At 43.9% G+C, this 18,930-nt stretch overlaps 1 protein-coding gene across 5 annotated transcripts in view; it reads right to left on the minus strand.

Moving 5' to 3' along the window:
- Window positions 1-3,345: 3,345 nt before the first annotated feature.
- FYB1 (FYN binding protein 1) overlaps window positions 3,346-18,930 on the minus strand; it is a 136,836-nt gene continuing 121,251 nt past the window's right edge. For all 5 annotated transcript variants that reach the window (XM_050946915.1, XM_050946916.1, XM_050946918.1 and 2 more), the window contains 3 exons: window positions 5,408-5,441; window positions 4,184-4,215; window positions 3,346-4,051 (listed from right to left, as the gene is read on the minus strand). In XM_050946915.1, the coding sequence (XP_050802872.1) occupies window positions 4,029-4,051; window positions 4,184-4,215; window positions 5,408-5,441 (89 nt within the window). In that variant the 3' untranslated portion in view covers window positions 3,346-4,028. The remainder of the gene's footprint in view (window positions 4,052-4,183; window positions 4,216-5,407; window positions 5,442-18,930) is intronic.

The raw sequence follows: 18,930 nt of genomic DNA on the forward strand, positions 1-18,930 counted from the left end.
GCTACTGGTATGCATAAAACTAACCACAATTCAGTGAAAAATTTAAGCATGTGATTATCTTATATTTAACATTGAAGTCATTTGGACACTTTTGACAATCTTGGCCTTCCTCTATCTATACCTCCTTTCCTCATCTCAGAAATAGGGATTATAATATTTTCCTATCTACCAAGAGAATTGTGAAGATAAATTTATTAATATTCATGAGTATCTCAGATTTTATTATGATGAGAGCCATAGAGAAACCCAGAGGAAATAAATAATTCTGTATTCAGTGCAAGGTTTGGAAAGTGTGTGGTAAATAAGTCAGGGGTCACTAATTGAATGATGAGGATTGAACAGTTCTCTTAATTTCACTTTATGCACTGAATGAGGCAGGGATTCTGTGGAAAAAAAATAGTATGTCATGTAATGCACAATTAAAAACAATAAGACACATATCCACAAGAGGGCAGAATTAAAAGTTGCACAGACAAGCTTAATTTGGGCATTTCCTAACTTCAATGATTTTCTTGTAAGGCAGAGTTTGGAGCTACGATGTACATGTGTTAGGGGTTGGATTAGGTTACTATAGTAAGGCCACACCCTTCTCGTGGCCTGATCAGCTCCTTCAGAATCTAAATTTTCATTTAAAATTTTTGTAAAGCTTGTACCTCTTTGATTACAAATATATCCATCTGAAGATGAACAGACACAGTACTCAAATGTGCAAACGGACTGAAACTATAGCTCCCGAGAGTAAATTTGCCTCACCTTCACCAAAGGCCCTAAAAGCACTCAGCTCAATGGGATTGGTGGTGAGAAGGGTTGTGCAAGAGGACTCCCCATAGAGATGTGGTTTATTAATATAGTGTGGAGAGTAGCCAAAGGAGTGGCAGTAATATGGATTGAAAAATAACACCCCCTGTTCAGGAATGCACAGAGAATCAGTTGTTACTGTACAATCCAGAACCTGTAGAAAAAGCAGATAAATGGCTCCAAAACCACTGAGTTGGAAGGAGAATTCCTTTTCTCTCAGCACTCCTTGATACTCAGCTTTTTTCACTGGACATGGCACAGGGTGCAACATTTGCTCCTAAGATAGACGCAAGCAGACTGACTCTATTTGATACAACTGAGTGTTAACACTGAAGTTTAATTACCTCCTTTTTAATATCAACATTGTTAACTATTTCACTGTTGAATACTTTAGCAGACATATCTAGCTACTCCAGGATTGTGGATGGAGTTTGGGATTATGAGAATAGGAATGTGAGCAGACTACCAGCACCTTTCACCTTTCCTTGGGAATTTTTAAAGATGGCAGAATAGACTACATAAGAGAAAAGACCAAGATACAATCTTTATTATGCTGTTCCATACTTTATGTTTTTCAATAATATAGGCATAGACTTTTCTATCTGAAAGTTTTCCTGCTTACATTTCACATTTTAAAAAGTCATTACTAGCAAAGTAATGTCACATCTGTAGTAGTATGTTGTCACATCAGTCGTAACATTGACTTACATATAGTCTGCTGCTCAGTGGCAATTTTGGCAGAAGGCAGTGCACCCACATTTCTCATTAGAAGTGCACACTTTCATTTAAAGAAAGAAAAAAGATTATATCGAGAGAATGGCATTGGTAAAATAAAAATAAGTTACTTCAGTGATTTGCTAGTATATTATGACACTTTTAATCAGTCTGAATGGGCCATGTTACATTATGATCTATAAAGTTATATATTATCTACAGCTGTTATGATTGAGAGATATTAAGATTATTTGGAAACTGGAAGAAATATTCAAAATATATTGTTAAAAGCCTCACTGCTCACAAAGGGTGAAATTCACACCTGCACAGGGGGACAATAAGGTTTATGTACCACTCAAGTCCAGCTTAAGTCCTTGTATTTGTCCTCTACACAGGGTAAATTCTACACAATGATTGGGGTATGATTCCATTCTCACTGAAGTCATGTCATTAACTGTAAAAGGAACAAGACTGGGTATTTACATAGGAAATCAAACAAACTTTTTGTGAGTAATTAATGGTGGCTAGGTATGAAAATATTTTTCCACTAGCTGGCAGGTAGCCCTACATTTCAGTGTCTGAATTCCAGCTGAGCCTTCTGTCACATCCCTATTTTGATACACTGTCTTCAGTGCCTTTGAAAAATAAAACAGATTGTAGCTGCTAAATAGTTGAAAACATTCATGGTACTTAAGAGAGGCAAGATTTCAAATTTGGATGTGAACAGTGGTGCTTAAATGCCTAAAATAGGTTTTTGTGTGCCTATGTACTGAAGTGAACATCCAGATGCAGAACTGGAGGCTCTAATTCAGTGCAAAACTTCAAAACTGGCTCCAGAGTATAAAAATCTGTTATTTTTAAATATTATTTAGACTATGGCTTGCAGGTGGTTTGTGATGTTAAATCATTTTTGCTACTAAACATCATTAAAATTTGTTCTATTTAATTTTATACTTGATTTCCTTCTATACCTTGTCTACAGAGGAGATTTATTATGGACAATAACTGCTGTAGCTGTCCTAGTCCAAGCCCTAGGGTGAAAACCTGGCTCTACTGAAATCAATGGCAAAACTCGCACTGAGCCAAGATTTCACCCTGGTGTATGCAGGCTTAACTACTATAAGAAGTAATTTTTACTTACTTTGGTTTCAAGCAGGGGTAAGCTGCACTATTGCAAGTCATAGTTTATAGCAGTTTTGCCTGTCTTCATTAGGGCTTTGCACTAATCCTACTACACTGGTGTTAGCTGGTTACCGATGGCCGAAATTCCCAAGGTAGACAAGACCTGAGAAGCTACAAATAAAATCTCATTTTCTAAACGTTTTCTTCTTCTATGTTTGGGATTCATTGTTAATATTATTGTATTTTCAATTGATCCTGATACTAATAAGTGCAAAGTAATACTAATCATTATTACATACTTATTTTACTATAAAGACTTGCTTATTTGTATAATAGCATCATCAATGAAGCTGGCAGTTTTAGAAATAGGTTTTGTTAGTTAAGTTGTGCTCCTTCATTTAGCTGACTCTAGTGTAAGAAAGCAATATTTAAAAGAAAAATCTCAGCATCAAAATGTTGCAATTTCAGACTATGTATCTATATTAAATGAAGAGGCTATTCCCCATCAGATTATACAATTATAAGACGTAGATTTTTATGGCTAAACTACAATAATGACTTGGCAATTTCCCTTTAAACTAAACAGAGAGTAAAACCTTAGGATAAACATCCTGAAAATCTGCTGAATAACAGTGATGTGCTATATAGTTAAGGAGAGCCTTCCACGGCTAGTATCTCAGAAGTGTTGTACATAAGACACATTAAAAAAACCCTGATACATTTTGTTTATTATTGTGTAATTGTTATGTATTCAAAAATAACACACAAAACATTTAATGATCATTTTAGAGAACTACAGTCTATTACTGGTACAGTATAAAACTTTAGCAGTGGAGGCACATGGCCATGTTTATCACATGAACCCTTACTATTAAAATTGGGCTTTTGGGTCAAGGATATATTGGCTTATTTGCCACCCACTTCTATTTCCTGCTTTCACAACGATGCCTACCATTGGTGGTTACATTTTTTTTCGTGATGCTGTCCTCCACAAAGAGGGCAGTCCATGCCATCAGGGCCTACTTGCCCACATATCCTTCGTAGCAGTGAATTGGCATCTCTGGGTGAAGTTGCCTGATGAATTGTTTTTATATGGACCAGTGGACTGTGGCAGAGGCAGAAAGGATACATTTGATGAAAACTTTAATTTCAGTTCAGATTACCCAAATTGTAGTTGTGCTGATACATGACAAAGAGAAAGTGCCATTCAAAGCAATAAATCCAAAAAATCTAATGTTCGACACAGGTTAACCAAAACCTGGTACATGTAGAAGGGTAATCTCTGATGATAGCCATAAATTGTGACTAATTAGCTTTGGTGATGTTTTATGCCAATTGGAAATCCAGAGGAGATATTACCCCCAATGAAACTCACACTTTACCAATATTCAAGATTAATCATTATCATAGATGCAACCTGAATGGGAAAGAAAATGCAAAAATATTAGTATTGCATAATAATTTACTACTAGCATAGATTTAAAAAAGTGATTCATTTCAGCTACATTACATGTAACAATTACTCTGTTGTTTAAAATGTGCAACATACCATCAGCAATATCATCGTAGATATCTCCATCACTGTGAATTTAGAAAGAGAAAAATATATTTTAGCTTAAAAAACTCATATAGTATATATTCTTATTTGCAAGTAGATACAAAATCAGGTATCATGGTCTAGACCCATATCAAGTAATTAAACATGGTTAAGGAAATATTGTATTTATACATAGACTTCAGAAATTTCTATATTTGGAAGGATCGTTCTGAAATCAGGATAGGTGTAGATGGCAATGTGCTCAAGGAACTGAAGAATAGACATGGATAACATTTTTTAGAAAATGGCTTTTTTCAAAGGCAATCATGTAAGAAAAAATGATAACTAAAATCATCATTTTTGGGACTACTTTTACAAAATGTTCATTTAAAATGAAATGGTCATTGATTTTTATTTATATTTTTAACCAATAAATGAAAACAATAGGAGAGGGAATCATCATACACTTAAACTTTCTCAGAAGATGTTCAGCAATATAATAATGGGACTGGAGAAAGTAAATGTTAGACAACACGTTAGCTAATGTCCATCTACAAATAGTACATACCCTCCAAAGAGTATATTTTCAAAACAAGTTATTTACTTATGCACTTATTTGTGTAATTGAATAGTCCCATTGGCTTTAACGGGACAACTCACATGTTTAAAGTTAAGTGCATGTATAAGAGTGTGCAGGGTTGAGACCTAAATCTGTCATCTAATTTGGTGTTTAAGGGCCTGATCCAAACCCCACTGAAGTCAATGGAAAGACTCCCATTTACTTTTATGGGCTTTGGATCAGGCCCTACGTGCTGATCCCAGTGCAACAAACTGTGTATTTGAAGCAGAAATACTGAGCCAAATTCTGCTTTGGGTTACACCTGTGCAGCCCCGGTGGAATTACACAGAAGAAAACTAGAGGAGAAATTGGTCTAATATATTTAAACATTTGAAATTGCCATCATTTTAATTAATGTGCAGTTAAATAATGATTATAATATTCAAATGATGGATTAAGACGTGTTTTGTGTAATTTTTCAATGCTCAGTCAATAATACAGGTGCGGTTCCGTAGATAATTTCAAACATAAATGTGGGAAGGATAAGCTTCATAACCAATCTAGCAATAAACTCATACAATACAATATTTTATTTTCACTTTTAGTTGCACAATGAGTAGTTAACAGCAAAACTGAATATGTTATGACAAGTTTCCAGAAGATCATTTAGTACTTACTTCTCCACTAAACTGCATCTCAGGACATAGCCATCTGTAAAATTAAATATACATATATATATTTAATTTCAATGTCAATTTACATTATATTTCTTGAGTTCCCCAGAGAAGGGCATTTTTTAATATATAAAATAGAAATGTACCCTATATACCCACGGTACAATAAAAAGGAAGAGGTTGTAATTATGGAGAATTTACAGACATGATACTGAAATCAATTTAAAGTGATTAATTAATCATTAATTATTATTGTAATGAGAAGTAGCAGCAGTAGTAGTAATATTATGGTGGCACCTAGAGGTCACAATCAGAGATCAGGGATCCATTGTGCTATGCACCGTACAGGCACATAAGCTGTAATTTTTCATGTCATTGTAATGAATTTCCATTGCTCAGACACCTAGTGGTATGGGGAACAGAGGGGAATTCAAGTTGTACAGGATCAGATTTTATTTCTTATTTTAATTTCTTAGTTATTTAGAAGATGTGTGAAACAATGTCAGATTGCACAAGTTTTAACATCTCTCCTACCCCCACTTGCCACTGATAACTTATAACCATCCCCTCTGCTGTCCCAGCACTGACAGCCCAAGCTGTCAGTCAAGCACAGGACTCATCCAGGGCCTGACCAACAGCTCGAGCTGTCAGACCCACTTCGACTGAAAGTCAACAACCGAGGTTAGTAATGCAGTGTCTACATGGACACCGTGTCTCCCTGACTATGTTGACATAAGCACTACGCGTCTCATGGAGGTGGAGTTATTATGTTGGTGTAGCGGGCCACTAACTTCAGCGGAAGCAGCATTGTAGTGTAGAACCTGACATAATTGAGTCGATGTAAGCTGCCTTGCGTTGACCAACTCTGTAGTGTAGACCAAGTCTAACATTTTGCAGAACTGGCCCAACAATCTGCTGACATCTCATGGAGAACTTTGAGAAATATTCCATTTTAAAACCATTCTGTCTGTCTCATTTCTGCTTTTTAATCTTCCTTTCTTTATTAGGCACATTCGCAAGAGAGCAGGATTGCCCTTTCTCAAATAGTTCATTGGCTTCTGCAACTTTTCCCCCACTTGAAGTCACAGGGTGCAATACTGTACTCAGATGTAGCAATGCAACTCATAGCACCCAGTAAATGGTTGTTCTACTATTGCTGGAGGCTGGACTCATGGTATTGAGCTAGGATTTCCTGCAGATCTCTGGTCTCTGAGTCTGTTTGACATTGCTCCCGCTATACTGCATTTCTTTCTTTGTGGGAAAATGTGGCCCAAAAGCTATGTATCAAAATGTGCCAGGTTTTAAAACTACTTTGTTTCCTTTTGTGTATTTTATGTGATACATGAATGTAGGTGCCTGTAGGTAAAACTCTGCTCTTGTTTATCTGGTAAAAATGGATTCTGAACCAAGGGCTCTTTACAACACTGCAGCAGTATAAAGGGACCTTAAATTACATTTACAAACACTTTAATGTCCCTTTAGGCTGCCAATTTGAAACAAAGTCTACTGAAGTGAATGGAAAGTCTGCCATGGACTTTGAATCTGGCCCAGAGAGCAGTGTTAATGAAAATTTGATCCACAGAATTCTTCTAATAACTTCAGTGTGGTTATTCTACATTTATACCAGATAACTGAGAGAAGTATCTGTCCCTATAATTGTCACTCCTTGTGCACCAAGATGAGAGTATGTGTGGATCTATGTAGGTGTGTAGGTAGGTAGTATATAAATAAGTACACCTCTACCCTGATATAACACGGTCCTCGGGAGACAAAAATTCTCACCGCATTATAGGTGAGACCATGTTATATCAAACTTGCTTTGTCCCTCCTGTTCCTTGTTCCCTGACAGCCCCCTCCAGAGACCCCCATCCCTAATCACCCCAGGACCCCACCCCCTACCCAACCTCCCTGTCCCCTGACTGCTCCGACCCCTATCTCCCCCCGCCCCCTGACAGGCACTCACTGGCAGTGGCAGGAAGTGAAGCAGCCTGGCCCCAGTCTGCTCCACTCCGCCCGCTCCCAGCCGCGGCACTCCGCTTCCCACCATCGGTGAGTACAGGGGAGGTTGGGGAAAGGATGCCCCCGCGCACTCACCTGTGGCGGGAAGTGGAGCGACGTGGCTCAGCCCATTACGCTTTCCTTGCCTCGGCCCCAGCCGTGTCACTGAAGGGTGGCTGGGGAAAGGTCCTGCAGCACTCACCTGCGGCGGGAAGTAGAGGGCCACAGCTGGGAGCTGGCGGAGTGGAGATGATGGGGGCTGGGCTGCTCCGCTTTCAGCCACCGATGAGTGTGGGGAGGTTGGGAAAAGGTTGCCCTCTGCACTCGAGAGGTTGGGAAAAGGTTGCCCTCCACACTCACCAGCAGCAGGAAGCGGAGTGACGTGGCCCCAGCCTGCTCAATTCTGCCACCTCCCAGCCGTGGTGCTCTGCTTCCCACCGCAGGTGAATGCGAGGAGGTTGGGGAAAGGATGCCCCACCGTACTTGCCTGCGATGGGAAGCGGAGTGCTGCGGCTGGGAGCTGGAGGAGTGGAGAGGGCTGGGGCCAGGCTGCTCCACTTCTGCCGCTGCTGGTGAGTGCGGGGGAATCGCTTCCCCCAGGCTCCCTCACCTGAGCCACATGGCTGGGGCTGTAGTGAGGGAAGCAGAGCAGGCTGCTCCCAGCTCCCCGCTAATCCCCTGAGCCACTCTGGGACTGCAGGGCCCCCCAAAGTGCCCTCCCACAGCTCCTGCCCCCCCAGACCCCGGGGGGGAGCCCCTGAGCACCCCAAGACCCTCTGTCCCTTATCGAACCCCTCAGCCCCAGCCTGGCCCGGTACCCTTAACATGCTGTTCAGAGCAGCATGTCAAAGCTTTACCTCGTTGTATGCGAACCCACGTTATATCGGGTCATGTTATATTGTGGTAGAGCTGTGTGTAGGTACAGTAGCATTTGAGCAAGTAAAAAATTAAATGGGGGAAATCGTGTATGTAAGCAGAGTCAGGACGAGCTCTACCCTGACATCTGGTGGTGAATGTCAGGGAGTGTGGAAAGGAATTTCAGGTATTTGCATTGGCACACCCACCCCACCTAGCATAGCCCACGGCAGCCTGGGATGGTTATTTTGACAGCTCTGGGATCCCCAATTTCTTTGTTATTGAGGCAGGAGGGAAAAAAAAGTGCTGTCTCCCTAATTATGTGAATGAGGAACTACAAGACTGCTTTATGACAGAAATGACTCAACCTCAATTAAGTAGTACTTTCTAGACAAGGGACATGGGTTCCAAAACCCAGTGAATTGAGAGAGGCTGGGGACTAGTATGAGTACCTGATGGTATGGGCCCCTTTTGAGGCCCTGGAACACCAATTGCACATCCTCTTTTCTCCACTGTTAAAGAGTAGAGCTAATTTTGATTCCATTAGGAGTCCATCTAGAGACTGCTGAGCTGAGTTCATGTTGGGCCAATGGTGCACCAGCACCAGGGCTCCGCTATTAAGAGCTGAAATCACTAAAAGAGATGAACTGAGATCACTGAGTGCTGTGTTAACTAGTGGGGGAGCCTGAAGACCTATCGCTAAGCGGCTGGCAGAGCGGAGCAGTTTGCAGCAGCCCATGGAACCGTGACCAGAGTGGAGCGGTTTGCAGGGACGGCTGGAGTGGCTCACGGGTCGGCTGGAGGAGCGACACAGTTGGTGTAGTGGAGCTGGTCGTGGTAAAGGCTGCAGCAGAGTTCCACGGAGAGGCAGAGCAGTTGGCCCTGGCCCACATAAGGTACCCCTTAACTCTCTGTGTGGGCTTTCCCCCCCCCATTTCCACCCAGGCTGTGGGAGGTAAAACTCTGCAAATAGACTTTTGAACTCTGGGGTGGCACTGACCAGAGACTTTTGGGTTGTTGGACTTTGGGGTGATTGGACTAAAGACCTTAAGGGGGAAAGGACATTGCCAAATGTACTTGGAGGTGGGTTTTTGCTTATGGTTTGTGTTATGCCGCATTGTTTCCCTCCTTTATTAAAAGGATTTTGCTACACGCAGACTCTGTGCTTGTGAGAGAGGAAGTATTGCCTCCTAGAGGTGCCTGGAGGGGATGGTATGTAAGTGTCCCAGGTCACTGGGTGGGGGCTCGAGCCGGTTATGTATTGTGTTATTGAAACGGAACCCCTGGATACTGAACCCGGCCCTTGTTGCTGCCAACTCAGAGGGGCAGAAGGATTACATTTTGGGGGGCTTGTCCAGGATCCCTGGGTCAGTACCCCTCGTAAGCACCTGTTGAGTGTTCCACTGTATTGGGAAATAATTGTGTTTATATTTTGAGGGAATTACTGTTTGTATAATGGCTAATATGTTGGGTTTGTTGGGCCCCAGTCCTGCAGCCTCTAGCAGCCTATGATTGGGCAAAAGCACTGGGGCATATATTGGAAAAGATTGTGTTGGCCTATGCTACATCAAACTCTTGTTGTAAGTTATGGTTATTTGCTGGGGAAGAGGAGTTTGAACCCTGGTTGCAGCATACCACTGAAATGCTGCGGGAGTGGGCCGTACCTGATGTAGAAAAGCGAAGATGTCTAACAGCCTTAGTGGCCCAGCATTAGATGTAATTCGCACCCTAAAGCTCATTGACCCTGGGGTCAGTGTGAAGGACTGCCTAGAGGCCCTTGATAATACCTTTGGGAGCGTAGAGGGCCCTGAAGACAGTTACTGTAAATTCCTTAATTGCCGACAGCAAAGGGGTGAGAAAATTTCAGCCTATATACAGAGGCTGGAGAGACTGCTTCAGAGAGCTGTTATGAGGGGAGCAGTGACTGCTGAGCAGATGGATCAGACCAGACTGGCTCAAGTTGTAAGAGGGACTCAGTATCAGAACCCGATCCTACTTCATCTCCGACTAAGAGAATGGCAGGAACATCCCCCAAGTTACTCCCAGCTGATAAAGGAGGTCAGGGAAGAGGAAGAATGGCAGACTGCCAGCGAGTGTTGGGAAGCTCAAACATTGGAACCAGCCAGCACAACGCCACTGCAAATGGCCAGTGTACTGATGGTGAGCACCACAGAGGAACTTGCCCAACAAATGCAGGTCCTGACGGAACGGATAGCTGAGCTGCAAAGCATCATTGACCAAGCTAAGATTTCCAGGAATAAGGAGCCTCAGACTGTGACGATGGAGAAGTCAGTATCTAGAGCCGCCGTCCCACCCCGGCGAAGCGGGAAAGGACAATTCTTTTGCTACCCGTGTGTTCAGGATGGGCACAGTCCTGCTAACTGCCATAGGGAAGAGACCCCTTCTTAGTGTATGAAAAGCTGAGGATAAGTTGGGAGAGATCCAGTAGCTGCCAGAAAGTCTGGGGACGGAGACCACCTAGGCCTACAGGATTTGAAGATTCCCCCAGAAGAGACCGTCCAGCTGGGATCCCTGCAGGACTGATAGGGCCTCGAGCAGAGGTCATGATGAGGATTGAAGGGGTGGAGTGTAAAGCCGTGCTTGACACTGGATCTCAAGTGACTATTATATTTCAGTCATTCTACCAACAGATGCTTAGGCACCTGCCTATACAGCCACTGACTGGCATTGGTCTGTGTGGCCTCAGCATGGATGAATACCTCTATCAAGGGTATGTCATAGTGCACCTGGAATTCCCAGAGGATGTTGCTGGGGTAAGGGAAGAGGTAGACACAGCTGCCTTAATATGCCCTGAGCCTAAAGGGACTTCTGATGTGTCTGTGCTGATAGGGACCAACTCCAGTCTCTTCAAGGTGCTTGCGGATTACTGCAGACGACGGGCTGGGGACCAGTACCTGAGTACTCTGATGATCCATACGCTTTGTGCTGAAGCCTATAGGAAGATTGAGAGCACTAAAAAGGAGACATCTGAGCTATTGACTGGGGCACTGAAGTACATGGGCACAACCCCCTTAGTAGTGCCTGCAGGGATGGAGCAAGAAGTGCTTGTCATGAGTACCAGGCTGAAAGGCAGTAAAGGGGCATTAGCAATGATAGAGCAGCCGGTTGAAGGAGAGCTCCCGGAAGGATTACTGGTCCCCAGTGGAGTCATAACCCTACCTGCTGAGCCCAGGAAAAGGTGACTATACTGATTGCTAATGAAACAAGTAGAGATGTTGTTGTGAAGCAAGGACAAAAGATAGCAGACCTCTTCGAGCCTGAATCAATTGTAAAACCCCAGTGTGAGACTCAAGTTCCGACAATAGACCCAGCAAAGTTTGACTTTGGAGATTCACCATTGTCCGAGGAGTGGAAAGATCACCTAAGAAGGAAACTTTGTGAAAGATCCAAGGTGTTCTCATTGCATGAGTGAGATGTGGGATGTGCAAAAGGAGTAGAGCACAACATCAGACTACATGACTCTCGACCTTTCAGAGAGAGATCTAGGAGGCTTGCTCTCTCCGAGATGGAAGATGCGCGACAACATCTTCAAGAGCTGGCTGCAAATGGCATCATTACAGAGTCCCGCAGCTCATAAGCCTCACCCATTGTAGTGGTCCGTAAAAAGAATGGGAAAATTCGGGTGTGTATTGACTACCGCACCCGAAACCACCGTACTGTGGTTGACCAGTACACAATTCCTCAAGTCCAAGATGCCTTAGACTGTTTGCTGGGAAGCCAGTGGTTCTCTGTGTTGGATCTTCGGAGTGGATACTACCAGATCCCTCTGGGTGAAAAAGATAAGGAGAAGACAGCCTTCATCTGCCCATTAGGGTTTTATCAGTTCAAACGCATGCCCCAAGGGATTTCTGCAGCACATGCCACGTTTCAACGTCTTATGGAGAAAGTTGTGGGAGACATGAATTTATTGCAAGTGTTAGTTTATTTGGATGACCTGATTGTGTTTGGAAGAACTTTGGAGGAGCATGAAGAAAGACTTCTTAAAGTGCTTGATAGGTTGGAGAATTATGGTTTAAAGCTTTCAGTTGACAAATGCCAGTTCTGCAGGACCTCGGTGAAGTATGTGGGTCACATCGTGTCCCAAGAGGGTGTGAGTACTGATCCTGATAAAATAGAAGCACTCACTACATGGCCACGTCCAAGCAACTACAGAGAACTCAAGACCTTCCCTGGGTTTAGTGGCTACTACCGCAGATTTGTGAAAAACTATGCTACAATTGTAAAACCCCTCAATGATCTTACCAGGGGATATCAGTCTAGCAAGAACAAATCTAAGACCAAGAATAAAGGGCCTTCCGTGCAGAGACATTATGGCCCCTTCTAATCCTTTGGGCCACGGTGGGATGAGAGATGTGAAAGGGCTTTTCGAGAAATCATTACTTGCCTAACTCATGCCCCAGTCCTAGTCTTTGCTGACCCAAGCAAGCCATTTATCCTGCATACTAATGCCAGTTTGGAGGGTCTGGAAGCAGTACTGTACCAGGAGGTGGAAGGCAAGTGTAAACCTGTAGCCTTTGCCAGCCAAGGACTGTCTGATAGTGAAACCCGCTATCCCACCCACAAGCTGGAGTTCTTGGCCTTGAAATGGGCCATCACTGAGAAATTTCGAGACTACTTGTATGGTGCTCAGTTCCAGGTGTGGACAGACAATAACCCACTGACTTATGTGTTAAGAAGTGCTAAACTGGATGCTACAGGGCAAAGATGGTGGCCGCTTTGGCTAGCTATGACTTCAGCATTCAATACCGATCAGGGAGAAGCAATGTAGATGCAGATGCATTGTCCAGGCGTCCACAGGCACCAGGAGTTGCTGTGATACCCACGGATGGAGTGAGAGCTATTTGCAGTATGAGTCGCTGAGAGCCGGAAGCCCATGAGAGCCTTCATGGATGTGTTGCTGAAACTTTGGGCCTACCCCCTGAATGTGTGCCTTCTGCTTCAGTGAACTATATTGCTTTGGACCAATCTCCCTTGCCCATGCTCAATGTGGTTGACTGGCAGGAAGCCCAGCGGCAAGATATTGACATTTGTGATACACTACTTGCCAAAAGGGAGGGGAGAGGCCCAGCTGCGGTTGTCCCACCTACCCCAGAGGGCAAACTACTATTGAGAGAATGGACCAAACTAAAACTGATTCAGGGAGTGCTACACCGCATGACCACAGACCTTCTACAAAAGCAATGGAACCAACTAGTGCTGCCAAAAGAGTAAAGAGCCCTGGCCATGAGAGCCCTGCATGATGACTTTGGACATTTAGGGATGGAGCGAACCCTGGAACTTATCCACAGTAGGTTCTATTGGCCCCGGATGGCTGAAGATGTTCGCAGGAAATGTGAGACCTGCGCTTGATGTGTTCAAAGGAAAACTCTGCCCACGAGGGCTGCATATCTGAAGAACATCACCAGCAACAAACCTCTGGAGCTGGTTTGCATTGATGTCTTGTCTTTAGAAGTGGACAAGAGGAATATTGGGAACATTCTAGTAGTGACTGACCATTACACGTGATATGCGCAGGCATATCCCACACGTGATCAGAGGGCCACCACTGTCGCTTGAGTACTGTGGGAAAAATATTTCTCAGTTTATGGATTCCCAGCTCGGATACACTCGGATCAGGGACAAGACTTTGAGAGTCACCTTCTGAAGGAGGTGCTGAGGATAGCAGGAATTAAAAAGTCGAGGACAACGCCTTATCCCCCGCAAGGTGACCCTCAGCCAGAGAGTTTCAACCGAACAATATTAGATATGTTAGGGACTTTGTGGCCAGAGCAGAAGGCAACCTGGAGCCAACACGTTGCATTTCTGGTGCACGCCTACAACGCCACAAAGAACGATGCTACGGGAGTCACCCCATATCTCTTGATGTTTGGGCGAGAATCAAGATTACCCACAGACCTGTGCTTTGATGTATCAGAGGATGGCAATAGCTATGAAACCCATCAGCAATATGTATCCCGACTACGAGAAAAGCTGCGGGATGCTTATCACTTAGCTACATCTGCAGCTCAGAAGAACGCAGACCGCAACAAACATCAATATGATGCTAGGGTACGTCTGCAAGAGCTCCAGCCAGGGGACAGAGTCCTGCTGCGAAATCTGAGTATTGCTGGCAAACACAAGATAGCTGACAGATGGAAGGCGATACCTTATTTGGTGATAGAAAAGCTAGACCTGCCGGTCTACAAGATCAAACCTGAAGAGGGTCCAGGGCAGACAAAGTCCGTGCATAGAAACCTTTTGCTCCCTGTGGGGGAATTGGTAGGCAGCCCTTATGAGATGGGCCACAACAGGGCAACTGGGCAGAACGAAGGTGCTCATAGACTCATAGACTCTAGGACTGGAAGGGACCTCGAGAGGTCATCGAGTCCAGTCCCCTGCCCTCATGGCAGGACCAAATACTGTCTAGACCATCCCTAATAGACATTTATCTAACCTACTCTTAAATATCTCCAGAGATGGAGATTCCACAACTTCCCTAGGCAATCTATTCCAGTGTTTAACTACCCTGACAGTTAGGAACTTTTTCCTAATGTCCAATCTAAATCTCCCTTGCTGCAGTTTAAGCCCATTGCTTCTTGTTCTATCATTGGAGGCTAAGGTGAACAAGTTTTCTCCCTCCTCCTGATGACACCCTTTTAGATACCTGAAAACTGCTATCATGTCCCCTCTCAGTCTTCTCTTTTCCAAACTAAACAAACCCAATTCCTTCAGCCTTCCTTCATAGGTCATGTTCTCAAGACCTTTAATCATTCTTGTTGCTCTTCTCTGGACCCTCTCCAATTTCTCCACATCTTTCTTGAAATGCAGTGCCCAGAACTGGACACAATACTCCAGTTGAGGCCTAACCAGCGCAGAGTAAAGCGGAAGAATGACTTCTCGTGTCTTGTTTACAACACACCTGTTAATGCATCCCAGAATCATGTTTGCTTTTTTTGCAACAGTATCACACTGTTGACTCATATTAAGCTTGTGGTCTACTATGACCCCTAGATCTCTTTCTGCCATAGTCCTTCCTAGACAGTCTCTTCCCATTCTGTATGTGTGAAACTGATTGTTCCTTCCTAAGTGGAGCACTTTGCATTTATCTTTATTGAACTTCATCCTGTTTACCTCAGACCATTTCTCCAATTTGTCCAGATCATTTTGAATTTTGACCCTGTCCTCCAAAGCCGTTGCAATCCCTCCCAGTTTGGTATCGTCCGCAAACTTAATAAGCGTACTTTCTATGCCAACATCTAAATCGTTGATGAAGATATTGAACAGAACTGGTCCCAAAACAGACCCCTGCGGAACCCCACTTGTTATACCTTTCCAGCAGGATTGGGAGCCATTAACAACTACTCTCTGAGTACGGTTATCCAGCCAGTTATGCACCCACCCTATAGTAGCCCCATCTAAATTGTACTTTCCTAGCTTATCTATAAGAATATCATGCGAGACTGTATCAAATGCCTTACTAAAGTCTAGATATATCACATCCACCGCTTCTCCCTTATCCATAAGGCTCGTTATCCTATCAAAGAACGCTATCAGATTAGTTTGACACGATTTGTTCTTTACAAATCCATGCTGGCTATTCCCTATCACCTTACCGCCTTCCAAGTGTTTGCAGATGATTTCTTTGATTACCTGTTCCATTATCTTCCCTGGCACAGAAGTTAAACTAACTGGTCTGTAGTTTCCTGGGTTGTTTTTATTTCCCTTTTTATAGATGGGCACTATATTTGCCCCCTTCCAGTCTTCTGGAATCTCCCTCGTCTCCCATGATTTCCCAAAGATAATAGCTAGAGGCTCAGATACCTCTTCTATTAACTCCTTGAGTATTCTAGGATGCATTTCATCAGGCCCTGGTGACTTGCAGGCATCTAACTTTTCTAAGTGATTTTTTACTTGCTCTTTACTTATTTTCTCTTCTAAACCTACCCTCTTCCCGTAAGCATTCACTATACTAGACATTCCTTCAGACTTCTCAGTGAAGACTGAAACAAAGAAGTCATTAAGCATCTCTGCCATTTCCAAGGCTCCCGTTACTGTTTCCCCCTCCTCATTGAGCAGTGGGCCTACCCTGTCCTTAGTCTTCCTCTTGCTTCTAATGTATTGATAAAAAGTCTTCTTGTTTCCCTTTATTCCCATAGCTAGTTTGAGTTCATTTTGTGCCTTTGCTTTTCTAATCTTGCCTCTGCATTCCTGTGTTATTTGCCTATATTCAGCCTTCGTGGTCTGACCTAGTTTCCATTTTTTATATGACGCCTTTTTATTTTGTAGGTCACGCAAGATCTCAAGGGTAAGCCAAGGTGGTCTTTTGCCACATTTTCTATCTTTCCTAACCATCGGAATAACTTGCTTTTGGGCCCTTAATAGCGTCCCTTTGAAAAAATGCCAACTTTCCTCAGTTGTTTTTCCCCTCAGTCTTAATTCCCATGGGACCTTGCCTATCAGCTCTCTGAGCTTACCAAAATCCGCCTTCCTGAAATCCATTGTCTCTATTCTGCTGTACTCCCTTCTACCCTTCCTTAGAATTGCAAATTCTATGATTTCATGATCACTTTCACCCAAGCTTCCTTCTACTTTCAAATTCTCAACAAGTTCCTCCCTATTTGTTAAAATCAAGTCTAGAACAGCTTCCCCCCTAGTAGCTTTTTCAACTTTCTGAAATAAAAAGTTGTCTGCAATGCAGTCCAGGAACTTATTGGATAGTCTGTGCCCTGCGGTGTTATTTTCCCAACATATATCTGGATAGTTGAAGTCCCCCATCACCACCAAATCTTGGGCTTTGGATGATTTTGTTAGTTGTTTGAAAAAAGCCTCATCCACCTCTTCCGCCTGATTAGGTGGCCTGTAGTAGACTCCCAGCACGACATCACCTGTGTTTTTTACCCCTTTTAGCCTAACCCAGAGACTCTCCACCCTTCCGTCTCCTATGTCCATCTCCACCTCAGTCCAAGTGTGTACATTTTTAATATATAAGGCAACACCTCCTCCCTTTTTCCCCTGTCTATTCTTCCTGAGCAAACTATACCCATCCACACCAACATTCCAGTCGTGTGTATTATCCCATCAAGTTTCAGTAATGCCAATAATGTCATAGTTGTATTTATTTATTAGCACTTCCAATTCTTCCTGCTGTACCAAAGTCACCTTCCAATGTGGACAGCCAGCCTCCTGCAGCTAACTTACCCCTGCTCAGCACATCTGAGAGTGAGTCTGAGGAGGAAGACACAACCATAGTGTATCCTGGGATGAAGACAAGATTTCAGTCTCGATCAGCTGAATCAAAAGAGGGTACCTCCTCTTCCACCCTAAACCCTATGGCAGAAGTATTTAGGCCCATTCCTGACACTCCTGAGCCACTGGTGGAACCCTCGTGTGATGACATACACCGGTTATTGGACAGTGGCTACATACAGATGGAGGATGTCCTGAGCACCTTCGACCCTCCAGTGTTAGAACTACAAATGCAGGGGCCTATGCCAGTGTCTGAGGGGAACTCACAGGAAACCTCCCCATCCGTCACTCAAGAGGATATCCCCCCTACCACAGCAACAGAGATTCTCAATAGGCGAGACAGGGTAATAAGACCAGTGAAACGGTTAACTTACGATGCACTTGGGGTGACTAGTGAGGAGCCAATACATTTAACACACAGGTTTGTGGAAGCTGCAGTGGGCTATCTGAGGCTCTTTGGAGGGGACCAGTAAGTTGGTATAGTAGGGAATGTGATTTGTTGGGACAACAAATTCTCAGTTGGGGGGAGGATGTAAGCAGAGTCAGGATGAGCTCTACCCTGACATCTGGTGGTGAATGTCAGAGAGTGTGGAAAGGAATTTCAGGTATTTACATTGGCACACCCACTCCACCTAGTATAGCCCACGGCAGCCTGGGATGGTTATTTTGACAGCTCTGGGATCCCCAATTTCTTTGTTATTGGGGCAGGAGGAAAAAAAAAGTGCTGTCACCCTAATTATTTGAATGAGGAACTACGAGTCTGCTTTATGACAGAAATGACTCAACCTCAGTTAAGTAGTACTTTCTAGACAAGGGACATGGGTTCCAAAACCCAGTGAATTGAGAGAGGTTGGGGACTGGTATGAGTACCTGATGGTATGGGCCCCTTTTGAGGCCTTGGAACACCAATTGCACATCCTCTTCTCTCCACTGTTAAAGAGTAGAGCTAATTTTGATTCCATTAGGAGTCCATCTAGAGACTGCTGAGCTGAGTTCATGTTGGGCCAATGGTGCACCAGCACCAGAGCTCCCCTATTAAGAGCTGAAATCACTAAAAGAGATGAACTGAGATCACTGAGTGCTGTGTTAACTAGTGGGGGAGCCTGAAGACCTATCACTAAGTGGCTGGCAGAGCAGAGCAGTTTGCAGCAGCCCATGGAACCGTGAGCGGAGTGGAGCGGTTTGCAGGGACGGCTGGAGTGGCTCACGGGTCGGCTGGAGGAGCGGCACAGCTGATGTAGTGGAGCTGGTTGTGGTGAAGGCTGCAGCAGAATTCCACAGAGAGGCGGAGCAGTTGGCCCTGGCCCCCTTAACACCCTGTGTGGGCTTTCCCCCCCCATTTCCACCCAGGCTGTGGGGAGTAAAACTCTGCAGATAAACTTTTGAACTCTGGGGTGGCACTGACCAGAGACTTTCGGATTGTTGGA

The sequence above is a fragment of the Gopherus flavomarginatus genome, chromosome 3, assembly GCF_025201925.1.
Source record: "Gopherus flavomarginatus isolate rGopFla2 chromosome 3, rGopFla2.mat.asm, whole genome shotgun sequence".
Taxonomy (NCBI): domain Eukaryota; kingdom Metazoa; phylum Chordata; order Testudines; family Testudinidae; genus Gopherus; species Gopherus flavomarginatus.